At 43.7% G+C, this 18,568-nt stretch overlaps 1 protein-coding gene across 2 annotated transcripts in view; it reads left to right on the top strand.

Moving 5' to 3' along the window:
* LOC135920270 (uncharacterized) overlaps nucleotides 1-6,493 on the top strand; it is a 52,865-nt gene extending 46,372 nt beyond the window's left edge. The window contains exon 4 of one of the 2 annotated variants that reach the window (XR_010570206.2): nucleotides 2,357-2,495. Coding sequence is in view for 1 of the 2 variants with exons in the window: in XM_065454436.2 (XP_065310508.1) it covers nucleotides 2,357-6,197 (3,841 nt within the window). In the remaining variant the exon portion in view is untranslated. Of the gene's footprint in view, nucleotides 1-2,356 lie in introns of both variants that reach the window. The other variant, XM_065454436.2, reaches the window with a different exon arrangement.
* Nucleotides 6,494-18,568: the final 12,075 nt, after the last annotated feature.

Genomic DNA, 18,568 nt, shown 5'->3' with positions numbered 1-18,568 from the left:
AGCAGTAACAAATGTATTCTTCTTTGCTGCTAGGGTAAATTTTTTGCAGGAGTGTAATCGTTAACACATTGTTTTTGTAAATGTTTAAATGTTTTACACTTGGTTAGAGCAATATTAGCTCTTTGTTGGGCTGATTAAGCTCTGAACCGTAAAGACCGATCAGGCAGCTCACGGACATCTACGCTAAAGTTCCTTCATCAGCTTGAGTTTATATGCCTCCACCGTTCCATCAAAACGCCCGGCTAGCCTGTGGTTACCGGAATACCGGACACGTTTGGTGCTGCGACAGAATGGTCACAACGCACGCTACTTCGATAGCTCTCGCTTGGGGTCGACTGCCAAGCAGCGGGCGGAGAGTGGAGAGGCTTCTTGTGCTCCTAGAGAACCGGAAGTCGACAACACGACGTGCCATCATGACGCAGAGCCAGTGAAGGTGGAGCTTAGCCCTGATCACTCGGTGAACGAGTTGAGGGGAAAATGCATGTCTATGGAGGAGGGTAATTTGTAATCCTCCATAGCTCTCTTAATATGAGACATTTCACACAAATTGTGGTGAGAATGATTAACTTAAGCTGCACCCTAAGTGTCTACAAAATTTGTGCGAACCGTTTCAGGGGCCCTTTAATTTCCCCGATGCTTTCCTTGGCTTCATTGTCTATTGGTCTTATGTGTTCATGATTAACAAAATCGAGCCCCTCGGTTCCCCCATCTTTTCTCATTTATGTGTATGTGCATCATGTCACTGTGTATGTGCCACTGAGTATGTGTGAGCTTTACAGCACTGCCGCCAGGAAGTGTAGCATGTCCAGAGAAAAGCATGAGAAAGGAGCCCGGCTGCAATACACACCTCACGCATGACATGTTTCAGCTAGTTGCATACTTCGATAGTCATCAGAGAAGAGTTTTGCAGGAATTTTTTTACAGGAGCACTTAAACAAGTGAAAGCCACAGAAGCATGCATTTTGCATTGGGTGGCCATAGATTTGTCATCTTGTTGGGCGAATGCATTAGTGGCCGTGTGACTATGCTCTCGAGAACGGTCGCTCAAGGGACGCCACTGGAGGCCATTTTGACGAGGGGACTTCATCACAATGAGGCTACTTATTGAAACATTGACCCTAGCAACATTCACTTGTTCGATCATTGTTCTTTTCATCTCCACCTTTCCGTTATCCTGTGTCACGTTACACTCTCACAAAGAAGCTTGTTCTGTTATTCTTACTTTTCACGCCATTCTGTGGATCTGCTATTTTTACTTCTGACACAAAGGTATCATCCACTCGTTTTTCACTTGAGTATGGGCTACAAAAATGCAGACTGGACAATGACCCAGGCAGCTGAAACACTGGAACAATGCAGCTCTTCCAAAACCTAGCTGTACCACCTCCTAATTTATTACTTAACATTAACAGTACTATATGGTATATCGAATTTTATTTACTCAAGGAGTGTTACATGTAGTGCTTTAAAGGGAAATTTTCTCCTTCCTAGAGTGTGGAATGTGTATGAAATGAGAATAACTTTTGAATACTGGTGTAAGCTGTGGCACCGCTTACCTATAGAATTCTATTCTTGTCATTTTTTTGTCATTTCTTATCATTGCCAAAAAATATTACTTAATGCGTTAAGCTAAGATGTTTGAATGCATATTTTTTTTGCATGCTTCAAAAATAGTTTGAATATCTACATAATCTCTTTGTATCATTATTGGGAAGTTGTGTGTTTTCTTTTTTTCTGTGACATTTGTTGAAGCACTTCTATGTGTGATCACTTTGAAATTTTTCATTTTCTCTGTTTCTATGTTGCGTGGATCCCAACAAGACCTCCGCTGCATGTAGGTCATTAAAGATTCAGTGCTTTAGCACACATTCCTGTATTATAGTATGTTGTTCCTAGGAAAGAAAATCTCTAAATAATTGAATTTTGCATTTCCTTTTTCGGTGGTTGGCTTGCTGTATGTTTGAGGTGATGAGAAAGTGACTATACTAATAGTCCATAGCTGATGAAAAATCAACAGTGCAAAACAGACAAGTGGGGTCTTCATTAATTAAATTTTATGAGTACATTGATAAGAAGCATGACTAGTTAAGATTTCTTGTGTGAAAGAGCTTAATAGACCATATTATGTATGCCCTGGCTTACAAGAGCCACAAAATTTGTTATGACCAAGGCCATCTATTTAGGTAAAGATAATGGTTCACAGATGTCTTTTTGTTGAAGTTATGTTGCAGTCTACCTAAAAGTAAGCTGTTCATTTTTTTGTATGCACTAGTCACCTTTTGTGTTGTATACTGCTTCGCATATATGCTTGCATCTTTTTGCTTTTGACACTGAAAAGTGCAAATTTGTTTTGCAGGCATGAGCTGACCGTTGTAACAGAACCGGATGACCCTTCTGACAGCCCACTAACTCAAGAGATTCAGTTGACAATGCCGAAGCCAGCAGAAACATCTAAAGCGAAGAAAACGCCACCAGCGTCAAGTGGGGTGTCTCTCTTGGCCAGACCTTCACCCACAGAGAAACTCGGTGAAAAGATTGCTTCACCAACATCAAAAGTGAACTCAAACTTTCCAAAAGGAACGATTGTGACCCCTGTTGCACCTGCACCAGACATAAGTGTCAGTGAGATTGGCAGTGGAGGTAGTGTCTCTGGGGCATTATCAAACAGCTTTGCGCCAGTGGTGCCTGTAAAACTATGGCGTAACCCATATGCATCAGTCAGTGATGTACCCCCAGCACCAATGATTCGTGTGAACAAGCCTTGTACATTGCAAGGCCCGCCAGGTCAGTTGGAGGCAAATTTGGGCAAGCCATCCACACTGCCAGTAAATAACGAAAGTAGTATGCACTCCAGTGCGGGCAGGAATGCTGACACTATTCTCGTTGTCAAGAAGATGCAGAATGGCAGGACTGTGATAACAGCACAACCGGCAAAATCTGGCGCCAAGGGGCTAAGCTGTGGTGACATGTCCCAGCAACGTTCACCCTGTCACGTAAGTGGGGCCTTGACTAAAATGACGGGAAGCACCGTCAAGCCAACAACACCTGTAAATAATTTTGTGAAGGTCACTGCAAATGCTCCAAAAATGGCAGCTGCAGAGCCCATGCAAGCAAACATTTCTCACCCACACCTGTCCGCTGTAGCCATCCCAACGGTAAAGTCACAAGGGAGCCCTAGAGACAGCAGCAGTCAGACAACTGGGAAAGTGACTAAACGCTTGACTTCCGTACAAAGCAGGCATTCTCCTGCAGTCGTCCGCATAACACCGATACAAGGCTCCACTTCGGGCAAGACAATTGTTGTGGTTCCATCCCAAGGAGCAACAATGCCCATGAATCCTGCTATGAGCAGAAACCATGTTTCGCCCTCTGCCTTTAACAAGCCAGTGGATGTGGGGAGGCTCGCAGGGAAGCAGGAAAGAGTTGCTGGAGGAGTGCAGGATGTAAGCGAAACAACACATACCATTGGATTCGCACCTGGACAACAGCAAGACGAGGATGGCTGTGGCATTAAGATTTCAGGCGTCATCAGCTTGGCTGGAAAGGAGGGCCTGACTTTTCCTGAACTAGCAGTCCCACAAAAGACTGCAGAAAATGAATCACCTGATGCCATTGATACGAAGAGTGGTTGTGAGACCAACCAGAAGCTTTATACAAATGAAGATGGGGAAACTTACTCAAAATTTGAGATGCCTCCACTCTCATCATGCAAGCTTAATGTGGGGGCAAATGGGTCAGGTGGTGATGTTATCGAGCTGTGTTCATTCGAAGCAAAAACAGGAAATTCTGTTATTGGATCACAAATTGTGTTTAAACCAGCACCTGTTGCAGGCAACACAAGCGGAAGCACTTGTCCAAGTTCTAAGCTTGACATGTTAAACAAGCTGAAAGAGGCCATCAGGTTGCTTGAAGAGCCTACACTTCAGAGTTGCAACTTGTTTAACGAGAAAGAAAAGAGCTTGCTGAAATCTTTCTTACATCGTGTCGAAAGTGATGCCCAGGTTTCAGAAGCAAGCGAGAACGACTCAAAACAATGTTCAAGTGATCCTGATTTAGCGGATGCAGGGAAGTCTCAGAAAATTTACGGTAATGTTAGAATAAAAACAGAGCCCAAAGTTTCAACTGCCACCCATGTTCAAGAGCCAGGCCAAAGGGACCCTGAACAAGGTTCAAGTGGTCTGAATGCGCTGAATGTTGGGAAGTCTCAAAGCAAGTCACTGAAAGTTGACAATAATGTTACTATAAAAGCGGAGCCTGGAGTTTTATCTGGTACCGTGGCTTTAAAACTGTACCAAAAGGACCCTAAACAAGGTTCAAGCAGTTTCAACACAATAGATGCCGATAAGATTCACCACAAATCATCACAAGGTCAGAGCAGAGATAACACAAAAACAAAATCTGGACCTGAATCTCCGCAACACTCACTGCCCAGTTTCAAGAATGAAGGTGCAGCAGTGCAGCAAGACAGTATCCCTCATAAACCTCTCCGTCGTATTGTCATAACTTCAGATGAGGTTCCGCTGATCAGCTCCGATGAAGTGAAAAATGGACTTGAGGCATTCCTTGTTAAGAACAACATATCGAACAATTTTTCCAAAGATGAAATTATTAAGCTGCATTGGGATGGAAAAGATGTGAGCACATTTCACTTTAGAGATATAGACAGTGAGGAGCTGCAGGAGCCACCCATAGCGATTCCAAAAGCGAACAGGCCTGCTATTCTCAGGCCTGTGAAGGTGGCTCAACCTGCAGAGGATAGTGGCACTGCACCTTTTACGACTGCCACGGAGACGAGCAGCAAGCAAACAGTTTCTGAACCAGTGCTTTCTAAGGCTGAAAAAGTTGTGGAAGAGTTGACGATTCCCATCGATGGGTATGCAGTGCCAGCCGGCTTTAAGGCAGTCAAGCTAAGTTGCCGCGCAGATACCGGAGAGATGGTGCAGCGTGTTGTCTTGAAGTCAATGAAACCTATTCGTGTCGTTAACAGTACCACACATCCTGAAAAGCAGATTGGCTTCTTGCCTCGTGTAATTCGATACATAAATGAAACCGGGCAAATTATCGAGAAGCTTGTGAACCCACATCAACAGATTGTGCCATTTCTGGCATCCACACCAGCTGTGAATAAGTCTACGCCTGTATGCGCTGCAAATGTACCCACCCATGGCACACCAACAACCTCTGTTTCAAGGCTGACCAGCCTCATTAAACCACCTGCTGCTGCTGCTGCTCCTACTCCTGCTATAGTTCCTGTAGAATCAGTCAAGAACTTCCTGTCTGAAGTGGTAACCAGCAATAACACCTCCAATTCACTAATCAAGCGACCAAAGCTCATACCTCTCCCATTAGCACCAACAGTGGGTTGCCTTGGCAGCACCATGCCTGTTACAGCTTCGAAAGTAATTAGAGTCAAGCGCCCACCTTCAGTGCTGCTTGGGCCTCAGAGTTCAAAGGCTGTTCTACCAGAAAGTGCAGTGTGTTTCCAGGATGACCTTGCACCAGTAGCATCAAAGCCCGAGACATCTGCTGAAGCTGATGATGCAGAAAGGATATTTGAGCCAGAATGCCTGCTTGAGGTGTCCAACAATACATTGGAAGTTGAATCATTGAAGAGAGAAGAACTGAATGGTGACACTTCGTCTGACACTTCCAGCACAAGCAGCTCAGATGCTAGTGATAACTATGTTCCGTCAGTTGTAAATCGAAAAAAAGAAGTGCAGCCAGCACCGAAGCGTTCAGCCCCCAAAAAATCAACTGTTTTACGGGAATACAGAACACGCAGGCGAAGGCAGTGCAGGAAACAAAACCCTCGTGTGGTAGCTCCATCTTCAAGTGTCAAGTGCATAGCAAGCAAGAATGATGATGTAAATGTGGCCATGATGTCGCCAAACTGCATAGACAGGCCATGTGTTGTGAGCATGTATCACCTAAATGACCATGTTCTTGCGAATGGCTTTGTGAACCTGACTTCTGTGAAGCATGAGGACCTCTTTCTGTTGGCATCAAGCCCAGTGGTGAAGTTGTCGTCAGACAAGGTGGTCTCAGTAGTTGAAGTGAAGCCCCGAGCATCGGACAATCTGCAGCGGAGTGCAGAGGTGTCCACCATTACAGATACAGACAATTTGGAGCGTTTGCTGAGAGAGCAGCAGAATGAACTGGTACAATTGCGCAGGAAATACAAGAAGCTAAGCACTTAGCTTTCTTATTCACGTCTACCTTAAACAGACCGAAAGTGGTTAATGTACAGGATAATGAAACCACATCGGATTTTTTTTTGTTCCCCCATACGGCAGTGTCGTAGACGAGCGCCAGCCAAGCTCAGTGTTTTACGCCAATGACTCGGTGATTTTTATTTATATTTGAAAGTATTCCTACATTTGTGCTACTTGCACTAGTTTGCAGTGTACATAACTGCTGTGTGCAGTGGCACTGTCAGGGTCACTCGCTAACCACACTTACCCATCATTGTTTAATAAAGCATTCTGTCATCTTGTGTGAGTTGTTACTGCTTTCATCATATTGTGAATGTGCTTTTGTGGTACATCCTGTACAGTTTCTTATAATAGCACCCCGAGAAAAATCTGGTACCCTAATCTCTGCAAGAGAGAGAGCTAGAGAAAACATTTATTTCTTATGAGGCGGGGAAATTTACTCCTAGGGTGGAGCCTTTAGTTCAGGGCCCCATTGGCTGGCACCACTCTGCATGCCCACTGGATCGGCCATTGCTGCTCTTGCAGGTCTAAGCTGGTCAGCAGTCTCCCAGGAGGAAGGTGAAGGAGCAGGAATAGGGGAGCAACCCGGAGGATGTGGGGACTCCCAGGTGCAATGATATACTGGGGGTTTTTGCTCCACAGTAGGGACAGTAAGAGGGATATTGTGTGGGTGGAAGAGGTGAAGATAAAAGAGACAAGTAAATAAATTTGAATCTGTTGCCACACTCACTGTGAAGTTGCGTAGTTGTGTAGTGTTTGTGAAGAATGTTTAGTTTGAAGCTGTGACACTCGACGCCCCTGCAACCGCTACGAGAATATGTCGTGCTACCCTAACGCGTCTTACATTAACCTAACCTAACGTGGGCGAGACTCGAAGCCAATAATGCTCACGGCATGACATCAGGCAGTGGCGTTCAACCGTGGATGCTAAGGTGCTGTGCGTTTGTTGTACTCAAAGGGGACCACTCGGAAATGCTCCTGAAAAATCGCGGACAGCAGCATACGAAAAGCCTACTGAGAGTGAAGATACTGCACCAGGAGAGCAGGCCGGGCTTCTACTACGGCCCCTACTAAAATCAGTGATGTTTTTTGAAGGTAGAGCATAAGGGGCAAGAACGGTTTAATCCGGCATGACTGACTCAGCGCCCTAGCCACGAGAAAGTCTGTCTGACGTAGCTTCAGACCACGGTGTAAGAATATTAACGATATTCTTACACCGTGCTTCTGATGCAGCGATCACCAAATGGGGTGTCCATGCCCACTGCCTCAACGCGCGGGCAAGCAGTGTCGGAGCATAAACAAACTCCACCCCACTCCGCAGTGCCGGCACGACTAAGGACAAACGCCTACAACAAGCGCTAAAAAACCTTCGTAGTGGCTTGGCAGAGTCATATTCAAGGAGCAAAAACCCCCACATTTTCTCTCTCGCGCCTGTTCTTGTATACTCGCACCTGCTCACAAATGGTTGGCGATCCCTCAAATGAACATCTCGTGGCATAAAGTGATGTGTATGTGGATCTTTCGTCACAGACGCTAGCTGCAGATCCGGCGTGTGGCCACCTATCACGTCATGGATATTGGCCCGTATTTTTTTTCGTAGAATGACATGGAAGTGAGTAACTCAAACCTATGCATTTTGTGACCGTAAGAGGTTGTTCTTGGAGCATTGTCCCCTAAGGCTCCAAAGCGAAAGCAGAATGCTTTAGCTGGAGGCCGCTGGCACAGAAACATCGCATACAACTTTTTATTTATGCATAAATAGTGACCGGTCAAGTAAAGTGTCGTCTGAATTGGGCCTTTCGCGAAGTGTTATTCAAGCATTTCACATGAATAGGAGCTACGACAACTCTGAACAAGCGTACCGCTGCTGGTGTACTGCAAACGCAGCTTTACTGCTGATTCGCAGCGGATATCGGGCTGTATTCCATTTTTATGTGAAGCACTGATGAGGATAATGTTAAGCAATGTCCAAAGTAAGCATATTGTGATCGGGAGTGCTCGTTAATGCGCCGTCCGGCACGACTTGAGGAAACAAGCATAGCGGTGCCGTTGGCATCGGAGGGCCAGGGAGTCCAGCGAGGCGATGTCAGTGCTATCCCAAGAAACAAAAGTTGGTTACTAGCTAGTTTGATACAGCTTGAGCAGGCTAGAAGCAGCCAGAGCTATCTCAAGCTATAGTTTAGACATCTTCAAGATGACTAGCCCTTGTCTCCAAGCCATACGTTCTACCCATTGCGAAGACAAGTAGAAGTGCTGAAATTTCGAAGGCATTGCCACAGAAGATCCACGGAAGCCTAAACGCATTGGGGTGTGGGGGTGGAAGGGGAGGCCACGTGATCAATTTTGCAAGCGCCGAAGTTGCTGGCATGTCTTGGAAAAGGTGAGGGGACAGTGGCGTTGATAGGGCACATGAAACCCTCTTGTGTAATCAGTGTCACAAATGTAGCGCGTGCAAACCGATTCTTCGTAGATTATAGCCCGCTCTATGGGAGCTTGCGCCCCGTAGCTCGCAGGACCTTTCATTAAAGTTATTCCATCCTTCGTTGGTTCAAATCTGGCGCCACATTGATGGCATGCTGCGATTTGCAGCCTGCAAAGGGGGTGCGCAATTTAATATGTACATAAAAAGCAAGTAAAGAATAAAAATATGTGCTGTTCAAAAACATAGCAGTGCATTAAAGTTGTTTTAAAGTGAAAATATGTTAGCATGAGAAAATATTAGTTTTATTCAAGTGCAGTGCCAGCAGCAAAGGTGGCGCCACATGCAATGGTGCCACATTGCGCTTTTTTTTTCTTTCAATTTTGAAACTTTCGGCAGCAGTGGCAGCGGTTCCATAGCGGTTCGTTCGTGAAGTTCGCCTAAAGTGATACGAGTATTCAAGTGGAGAACTTCGGATCGTCTTTGACATGAAAATAACCGGCGCCGGCATTGATAAATTACACCCTTCCTATATAAAATTAATTGCACCCTTAATAACTGATGTCCTTGCAGACATAATCAACATCATGTTTAAATGGGGCAGTTTCCCACAGGAACTAAAACAAGGTAAGATCACCCCAATTTTTAAGAAAGGTGACCGCTCTTTAATTTCCAATATCGCCCCATCTGTGTATTACCTTTTTTTAGCAAGGTAATTGAAAAGCTTATAGAAAGAAGTTCTAATTACCTTACAAAATATAACATTCTCTCACCATTCCAATACGGCTTTCGTTCGGGTTACTCGACTGAACTTGCTCTTGTTGCTCTAATCGATCAACTAAAACTCGCTATCGATGAAGGCAATTATGCAGCTTCAGTATTTGTAGGTTTAAGCCAAACGTTTGAGAAAATAAATCATCACATCTTATTTCGTAAGGTTAAATTTTTAGCAATTACCGGCCCAGCACTTTTGTTACTACAAAATTAGCAGACGGAATGCAGGTAGTAACTATTCCAGGCATTTATTCTAAAGCCATGTTCACTAATACTGGCGTGCCCCAGGGTTCCATATTGGGTTCGCTTTTATTTTTATTATACATCAATGATCTGGCTAACTGCCTCTCTTCTTCTAAATGTATACTTTATGCCAATGATACTATTATCATTATCTCCAATAAACGTCTTACAACCTTAGTGTCTAACCTTAATGGCAATTTACACAGCATGTTGGAGTGGTGCCATACTAACCAGCTACAGATAAACCCGTCAAACACAAAATTTGTTGTATTCACTTCCCACCAGCGAATACTTCCCTCCATTCGTCCTATTTTTCTGGGCGCGAGTCCTATCCCTGCAAGTTTTTCATGTAATTATCTTGGTATAGAAGTAGACAGAAATCTAAAATTTATTGAACACTTAACCAAAGTGATACAGAAGATTATCTACAGGATTAGGGTACTTCTAAAAGCATGAAACGTAATTAACCATCAAATATTACTATCATACTTTTCATTTATTCATTCCCACATTAACTACTGTGTTACTTGTTGGGGAAACACTTACGTAACCCATTCAAACTCATTGCACATCCTACAGAATCAGGCTATTAGGATAATTACATTTAGCGCATATAACAACAACGCCTCATCTTTTGTGAACTAATCACATTCTTACAGTCACACTACTCGTGTAATATAACTCGTGTAATACTCGTGTAATAATAAAACCTAGGTACCGTTTTGTTCCATCAAAGCAATTACACACGATGCGATAGCTTGATACCACAATCTTCTCTAATAAATACCAAAATTACCAGGTTTGCAATAAATAGAAACTTCATTTTACCCAAAATACATACTAATTATCGCACACAGAGCGTCCATTCTTCATCTATCGCATTCTGGAACACACTACCATTAGATATAAAACCCAAATTCAAGAAACAACTAAATGATTACATTCTGTCGAATACTGATGCCTAGTTCATACTCAGCCATTCTTTCAGGGTGCCTTCATTTCATTTTCATTGCCATACCATTAGGTTTCTGTTTGTGCCTGATATATACATTCGAGTCAGCAAATTATACTGTGTTTGTCATGTCACCCATACTGTTACTTTATTAGTTGTCAACGAGATTCTGTTACAGTGCTTTCTTTCATGACATTTACACACATGTAATTCTTCAATCATGCTATCTATACTAAAACCTGTCATTCTTCCATGTTAACGATTTGTTGAAACTGCTGTAATTGTTGTTTGATTACGTTTACTTTGTAAAGGAGGTCCCATTGCAGTCTTTGACTTCGGGACCTCCTTCTGTATATTAACATCTTGTAATCTTTCTAATCATACCAATAAAAACCGATTATGATTCTGAAGTACAGCAGCAAAACCACCACTTTATTTCGGTTCGGTAAGTGATTTTATTGTATGATTGAAGGGTTCCTACTTTGCTGGGAATCATGTTGAATGATTTGAATGGCATGAATGTAGAGTAAAGCAGTGAAGGGGGCTAGTTGGTGAACGTTCATGGTTATATTGCGCTCAGTTTTACACAGACGATATGAAGGAAGGACAGGACGTGGACGGACGTAGCGCAAACTACCAACTGTTTAATACCGTTAAATAGCGCGCTTATATACAAGGAGATATGGCGCGGGGGGGGGGGGGGGGTTAAAAGATATGACAAGTTCACGAAATGTGATCATAGTTCGGGTCAGGCATACGTCGTTCACTTGCACCCGTTCGCCCTGGCAAACTCGACCTCAGCTTTGATAAGCGCGATGGACGGAGTGCTTACGCACATTTCTTTATATTTAGCTATCGCAAGCGCCTCCCATATTTCTCGCTCCGTTTTTGTTTTTGATGTGCCAATGACTGTGGTGCTTTATAGCGGAGAGCATTTGCATTGTTTGCAATGTGCAGCCAGGTTGCTGGGTGCTGTCAGAAGCTGGCACGTGTATTTGTGCTCCCGTAACCTATCATTTAGGCAACGTCCAGTTTGCCCGATGTATACTTTCCCGCAATCTAGTGAGATTTGGTAAACAACTGAAGTTGCACATTCCACGTACTTTTTCACGTGCTTAGTCTGACAGATCGTAGCACTAGGGTTTGCCTCTTTGGATCCTGCGTTCACCCTCTTGCACATGCCCTTTAGTTTTTGTGGGGCGGAGAACAGAACTTGAACGTCATGCCGTTGGGCTGTCTTTTTTATCCAATGTGACAAGCCATGAATGTAAGGCAACACCACGCGTTTTTTTCAATTTTTCTTTTTCCTGTGTTTTCTGCCTTTTCCTGTTGGTTCTGATTTCGGGCAACAAGTTTTCACAGATTTGCACCACCATGCTATTTGGGTACCCGCTGTTTCTTAAAAGCGGCTTACTTGCAAATCGATGCTCTCCCTCACGGCATATGGCGGCATGATTTTTCAATTTCTTGACTGATGCAAGCCTTGGCGATGCCTCTTTTTATGATTTTAGAATGGCATGAGTCATACCTTAGGATTTCTTTTTCTCCTCTAGTTTTGTAGCACCAGCAGATGTGGGAGCCTCTGAGCCTAATATTTATGTCAAGGTACTGCAAACGACCTTCGGTAGGAGTCTCGTACGTGAACTCTAAACCTTCATACGCTTTTTTGAATATGCTGATAACAGTTTCTACACTAAATGGATCTGTTCGGTCTTCTTTCATGCACACCAAATAATCGTCAACATATCTGAAGCAGGTAGTTATGTTAGTTTCTTCAAACAAGGTGGCAAGTTTCCTGTCTCTCACACTCAAAAATAAGTCGGAAAGCACGGGAGCTATACAAGAACCAATAGCGATGCCATCCTTCTGCTCATACACACTGTCACCATATTCGATAAACGCACCATGTAGATACAGTTTTAACAAGTTCACAAAAGTAGAAATACTGCACTTGCACACGTCCTGAAATTTGGTGTAGCCCAACGTGTCGATGGCTTCTTCTACTGCTTGTACCAGCGCTGACCTCGGGACACTGTAGAACGAGTCCTTCACGTCTATTGAAAAACAAGACGTCGGCGGGCTACTCTTTAGTGTTGCAATAACTTCGTCAGAGTTGCGGATCAAGAACGGGTCGTCGAAAGGTAAGGAGTTCAAGCAGGCCTGAAGGTAGACCGTGATGCATCTTTGCCAGGTTCCGCGGTCTTCAACAATCGTCCTCAAAAGGATTCGCTGTTTGTGGGTTTTTACCGTGAAAAATGGCTTCAGAGTGAGTTCCTTGCTTTCTTTCACGCGCCTTGCCAATCTTATCAAGCCCATGCTTTCACATGTTTTGCCTGCTTCATTTTTCAGTTTTGCAATTGCTTTGTACGTAATGCCGCATTTGGCGAAATTCTTACGGATCGCTTCTTGGGCAGATTTTTCGTCTTCAGGAGCGTTCATCACGACAAACACGCCTGTTTTATTCGAAAGGAGCAGTTTTAGATTTTTTTTAGGTACCTAGTCACTCTGCTTGTTCCTGCAGGCTTGGGTTTTCCTACTAGGCTCTTTTTCGACACTCCCGTCGAAACTTCTTGGATGCAAGTCACTTTTTCTGGCTCAAGGGTTCTTTCCGCGACTGAGCGTACCATGGCCAGGAACTGTACTGCCGTTACTGGAGGTTCAATTGCTTATTTTGGTCTCTTATTTAGGGTCTGTTGCACATAATCGGGGATCTTTCTACCGGATAGGTTGACAGCACCGCTTCCTTCAGGCTTACGCTTCTCTCTTCTAGGGAGGCTCTTGAATTAGCCTTTCCACAAGCTTTCGGCGTGCAACTCTGCCAAGTTGTAGAAATACCTGATCATTGCTGTTGAAGCCGCTGAGTCCATAGTTTCCTCGCATATGGCCGCAGTGTGGTCTCGGAAGAGACGAATCTGTCGCCGCGTTTCCGCTTGAAGTATCTTGCAGAGGTGTCTTGCCGTTCTTTCGGTAGGGACGACGTTTCCGAGTAGACCAGCCAACACAGGTGAAGACAGACCGTTGTTCAGTGCGTACGTGAGGGTGCGAGTTCTGTGCCTGGCCTTCGCAATGTTGTCGACGAAATATAAAGTACGAGGAAGCGGAGGAAGGTTAGGGATGAACCATGAACACCGCATGAATTCCATCTGGTTTTGATGAGGAGAATCATCTCTTGCTTCACATATCAAATGGTGCTGCAATTGGAGTACATTTTAAGCTAGCTGCATAAAATGTGATATAATAATTATTTGTGCTTTTCAAGGAATTGAGGTGCTATGTCATAATTGTGGGGTCAGTAACTACCTAAAAAGGTCCAAAATGGGGCACAATGTAGTTATGTCAGCGCTGCCTTGATGAATTTCCCCTACACTCATCAATTGATTTTAAGAGAGAGTGATAATTTTGATGCACAACTTGTTTTACACTGTTGTCTTGTTTTAGCCCCTGCAGAAACCATTGACCCTGCCAACCCCTGTGTACGCAACCGCATCCCTCCCTGAGGTAGCACGAAGAAGGAAGCTTCGTAGCTGTGATATCATCGACCAGCTTTCTGCATGGGAGCCCCAGTTGTCTACAGAAGATTGCTACAAAGTATTCCAGGGTGAAAATCAAGCCTCTCCGGTTAGCAGAAATGGTGTGCCTCCTAATCAAAACATGGGTACAGCCACAGTTCATTTGCAAATTTGAATGGCAACTTTTGAAAGCACCACAAATCAGTCATGTGTGTGTGTGTTGTGACAATGGTATATTTTTTACAGCCATTATTTAGGCAAACAAGTCCTTTAGAACATTGGTTACTATAAATATATATACAAGTGTGCATTGTGAATGCACTTTTCCTGCCTTTTAAGTCTACAATTCTGTCAAAGTCACAGCCTCTTATTTCCTCTTATTTTTCTGTGCTGTTTGCTTTATTTGAAAATCCAGTGTACTGCAGTTAGTGATGCTCTCAAAAAATAAAAAAAAGCTACTTGATCCATGTACGCATTTCATAAGTATTTTAATTACAATCTTTTTGTTGCACTGATAATTAATATTTCTAAGTTCTCTGTAAAGAAGTTGCATTTGTTAAGTACCCACTGTATTATACATATTCATGGCGACCATACTGAATAACATTTGTATTTAAGAAATAAATGCATTTTTTACTACTCCCTTAAGCATCTGTGAGCCATTATGGACGTTTGCCAAGGTTGAAGACTGGGCTTGTTGGTATAGCATATTAGAGGTTGGATTGCGCAACATTTTGTCGAGACACACAGAAGAGAAACACACCTTAGAGTGCTACTTGCAACAATAGTTTTATTCCCTTGTCAGTGGAATAAGCACAGGAGGATACTCAAAGGGGGAGAGCGACAAAAAAGCTTTACAAACAGGGCCATCCATCAATGCCAAGCCGGCTTTGTCACGTGATCATTTTTGCTGCACTCGACAGCGCAAAAAAAGGAACGAGGATACAAAATTTCAGATTAACACGTGAGGAAACCTATTTCGTTTGCTCTAAGGGAGACAGATGGCATGCTTACACACATACTTCCCACACGCGCAATCTCAGCGGCTTCGATTATCTCTCGAATCATTTGGCTGCCATCTTTGCTCACAATCTTGCAATTCTTAAAGAATGGCTGACTTCCGCAATCTCTACAATGTATCCCAAGATGTCTCGTCAAAATGTTGCGCAATCCAGCCTCTAATATACGAATATGGTTCTGTCTGCGTAGAGACAGAAAGCGGCCTTTCTGCATGCTGTTTCATCTTGCCTAAAATTCACTCTGCACACTCAGTTCTGCTGCCATTAGTACGATATACAATCTTTTAGAGAGCAGTTTACCCGAGGTGATGGTGATATTTATTGGCTGTATTCCGTCATGCAAATGGTATATGTGACTTTTGCATATGGATCCATGCATTTTCAGACCAGTGCTAGTCTACTGGCACATAAGACGTGCATGTAGTGAAACAAGGGAAATAGAATTGTATGTTTGTTGCACCATTTCAAGCAGACATGTTTATTAAGTGCACTGCTATAGCCGGCATGGATGGTATAGTATGCTAATACTGATCCACTAGTATCACAAAACGATGGTCCCTTATGACTATGAACATGTAGAACTATTACAGGAATGGTGCTTGAACGTTGAGAATGGCTAAACAAAATGAGCTGACTGCGATGCATTATGTGCATCGCAGTCGATGTGTGCTTAGGCTGAACTACTACACTTACTTAAGCAGTATCTTAAATTCTTAAAAATAAGGGAGCATAATGTAAAGTCACTTTTTACGGTGCACATGCATAGTGGCAGACGTAATACTTTGTAGAAAGACCTTCAATAATGTTTCATTAGCAACTTTGGTAACATCAAAGTTGGTTATACATCAATGCATATACTTGCGTGAGCTTAGGCGAAAACTGTTTCTTGCAGTTTACAAGGAGGGGGAGAACAATACATAGAGCACAGATACATTTCTTTGTGAACATTGGAATAACCATTTCGGCACTGGTGCTATGTATTGACAAAAAGTATTTGTTGCACAGTATTTATTACTTCTTTAAATGATTATCAATTTGATATTTGTGCGATATTACAGTTGCATGAAATCAAGGGCTGGACAACAGCTCCTCTAGTTGGGAATTGGCACATGACCACAGTCAAAGTGAAAATTTTACTGTAGTCGCTTCCTTTCTTGCGCTTTTTCACTGTCATGTGAAATAAGAATTCAGCCTTTCAGGATTGTAAACATGGTAAGTAGAGCTAACTATAGCATCTGCGAAGCTGAAGCAAGCCTGGATATTGAATGTCTACACCGCAGCTACAGCAGTGCTTACCAAGGTAGCTACTAGCTGTAAGTGGAGGGAGCATTAGGCGAGCTACCAGCTGGCTTGTAGAGGTCTACGTCTAGTGTACAGCTTACAAAAGACGGTTGCTAGCATGTGGCCTGGGCTAGGTCAAGTTGGAAAGAAAACGTCTACTATATTTAGCTGCGTGCTTCCTGGGGTAGTGGCTTGCCAGCATAGCAGTACGCTCAGTATAGTATATGCGTCTGCGAGGCTTGTGTTGGCTGCATGGTGTTGTAAAAGGCTTCGTCTAAAACGTCGATATGGCTACACAAATAACGCGTTCTTAAAGTAAAATCTTCATAGAATGTTTCAACTCGCGCATATTACATCTTCCAGTGAAGTTTACTAACCTATAATGCATAACCAAGCGAAGAAAAGCAAGAACAGATGACAAACTGTTCCAAAGCGAGCGCAAATCTTGTCGTCTGTCCTCCAAATTTAGCGGCCCGCTGGTACTTTTTGCGTTTCATATAATTGTACATGCAATAACAACTTTTCATAGTTAAACAAAACACGTTTTTGTGTAACAATAAACCTAAAAGAGCTTTTTACATGTTGTTTTAGTAGAATATGAATCATTGTGACAGACGGAACGGTGCTTGCCAGACGCGTCTTCAAGGTGTACTGGCTCTCCGAGAACGATGTCAATCCAGTCACAATATACCCAACGTCCTAGTAATGTTGGGCTCTATTCTGGACACGCATGGCGGCTGCACGGCCGCCATTAGCCGCCATGTTTACTCTCTGATTGGCTGTCGAAAGGTCACGTGTTTTGAAATTTGTGCCGGGAAGCGGAAGTATTGCAAAATGCAATTTTGCGTTTTCATCAAGATGACGAAACGTGACGTGGAGCTGCAAATGTTATGGACTAATACATTTTTTTGGTCCTTGGCAGATATATTGTGATGTTAGCGCTTCAAAAAGAATGTGAGCGGTAGCGTGCAGAAGCCAGTGCAATGCATCTGCAATTGCGCGAATATGTGGTGGCGATTCAAGATATGCGCCATGCCAGCTTGCTGATTGGCTGAAGGAATATCTCATGAGGAGCGTCACAGGAAGGGCTGTTTCGTAAACGTCATTTTGACGATGCGTGACGTTGCGCAGGGCCGCCATTGCTGAGATTTTCCGCCATAATTTTTGCTGCGACGAGCCGCGCGAATTATGCTAATGGGCAGCCATATGCAATGGCAGCCGAGAGGAATGCGTATCGCCACGTTTTCCCCGTCGTTTGGCGCCACGAAAATCTTTTGTTCATAACGCGTGCTCATAGTATTTGCATCGCTCTCGGGTGGTGTTGGCATTTGTGTTTTGGGCCATCGTTTTTTAAAAGAACGCGTAAATACGAAATAATATTGGTTGAATATAGCAAACTTTCAGCAATGTTGTCCACTTTTCACTGCTGCATTTGTATTGTAATCGAGATTAATGCCTTTTCGCACAATCAAAAGTTATGACAACGGCCTTTTTCTAACTTACAAAAAGAAATGTACGCAAGGCGGCGCCTTGAAGTTTCCTCCCGCGGTGCGAGTAACCAGCGAAATGAACAAGAGATGGCAGCGCCGGCGCTTGCGTCGCTCTAGTGGATATCTCTGGCGCGCGCAACGCTATCGGTGATATTCGGCCGTTTCTAAGCCAGCCGAGTCGGGCTGAGTCACTTGCGTTTCACGAAATAGCGATAACGTGGCCTAGAACGTGCGCGCATCACCACTGGTAGTTCGCGTATGTTGTCTCAAGAAAGAAAACAAGCGCGTTGGCACGAACATGCGATGACTCATTCCATTTTCCAGGGACACGCATCCGAGCTACTGAAGCAGACGACGGCTTGTACGCAGCAGACGACGGAAGCGAGAAGCGTTTTCGACAGAATAATCATACGCTTTGAGATAGCTGCTTTATTTTTACTGCGGAGGAAAACTGTTTTGCTTTACCGATAACGCTACATTCAGTGCCTTCATTTCAGTTTCTTAGGCGAAACGTCAAGTTGGCGTCACGTTACGTAAGCAAAACCGGGCCACCAGCGCCATTTTGTTTGCGTCGCGCCTACGTCACGCTCCGAAGAAAATGGCGGAATGTCCAGAATAGCGCCCGTTCTTAGAGTTACTAGAGTCCTAGTAACGTTCTTAGACGTACTT

Source organism: Dermacentor albipictus, chromosome 10 (genome assembly GCF_038994185.2).
Source record: "Dermacentor albipictus isolate Rhodes 1998 colony chromosome 10, USDA_Dalb.pri_finalv2, whole genome shotgun sequence".
Lineage (NCBI taxonomy): Eukaryota > Metazoa > Arthropoda > Arachnida > Ixodida > Ixodidae > Dermacentor > Dermacentor albipictus.
Note: the sequence above shows the minus strand (reverse complement) of the source record. Positions and strands in the feature narration are given on the sequence as shown.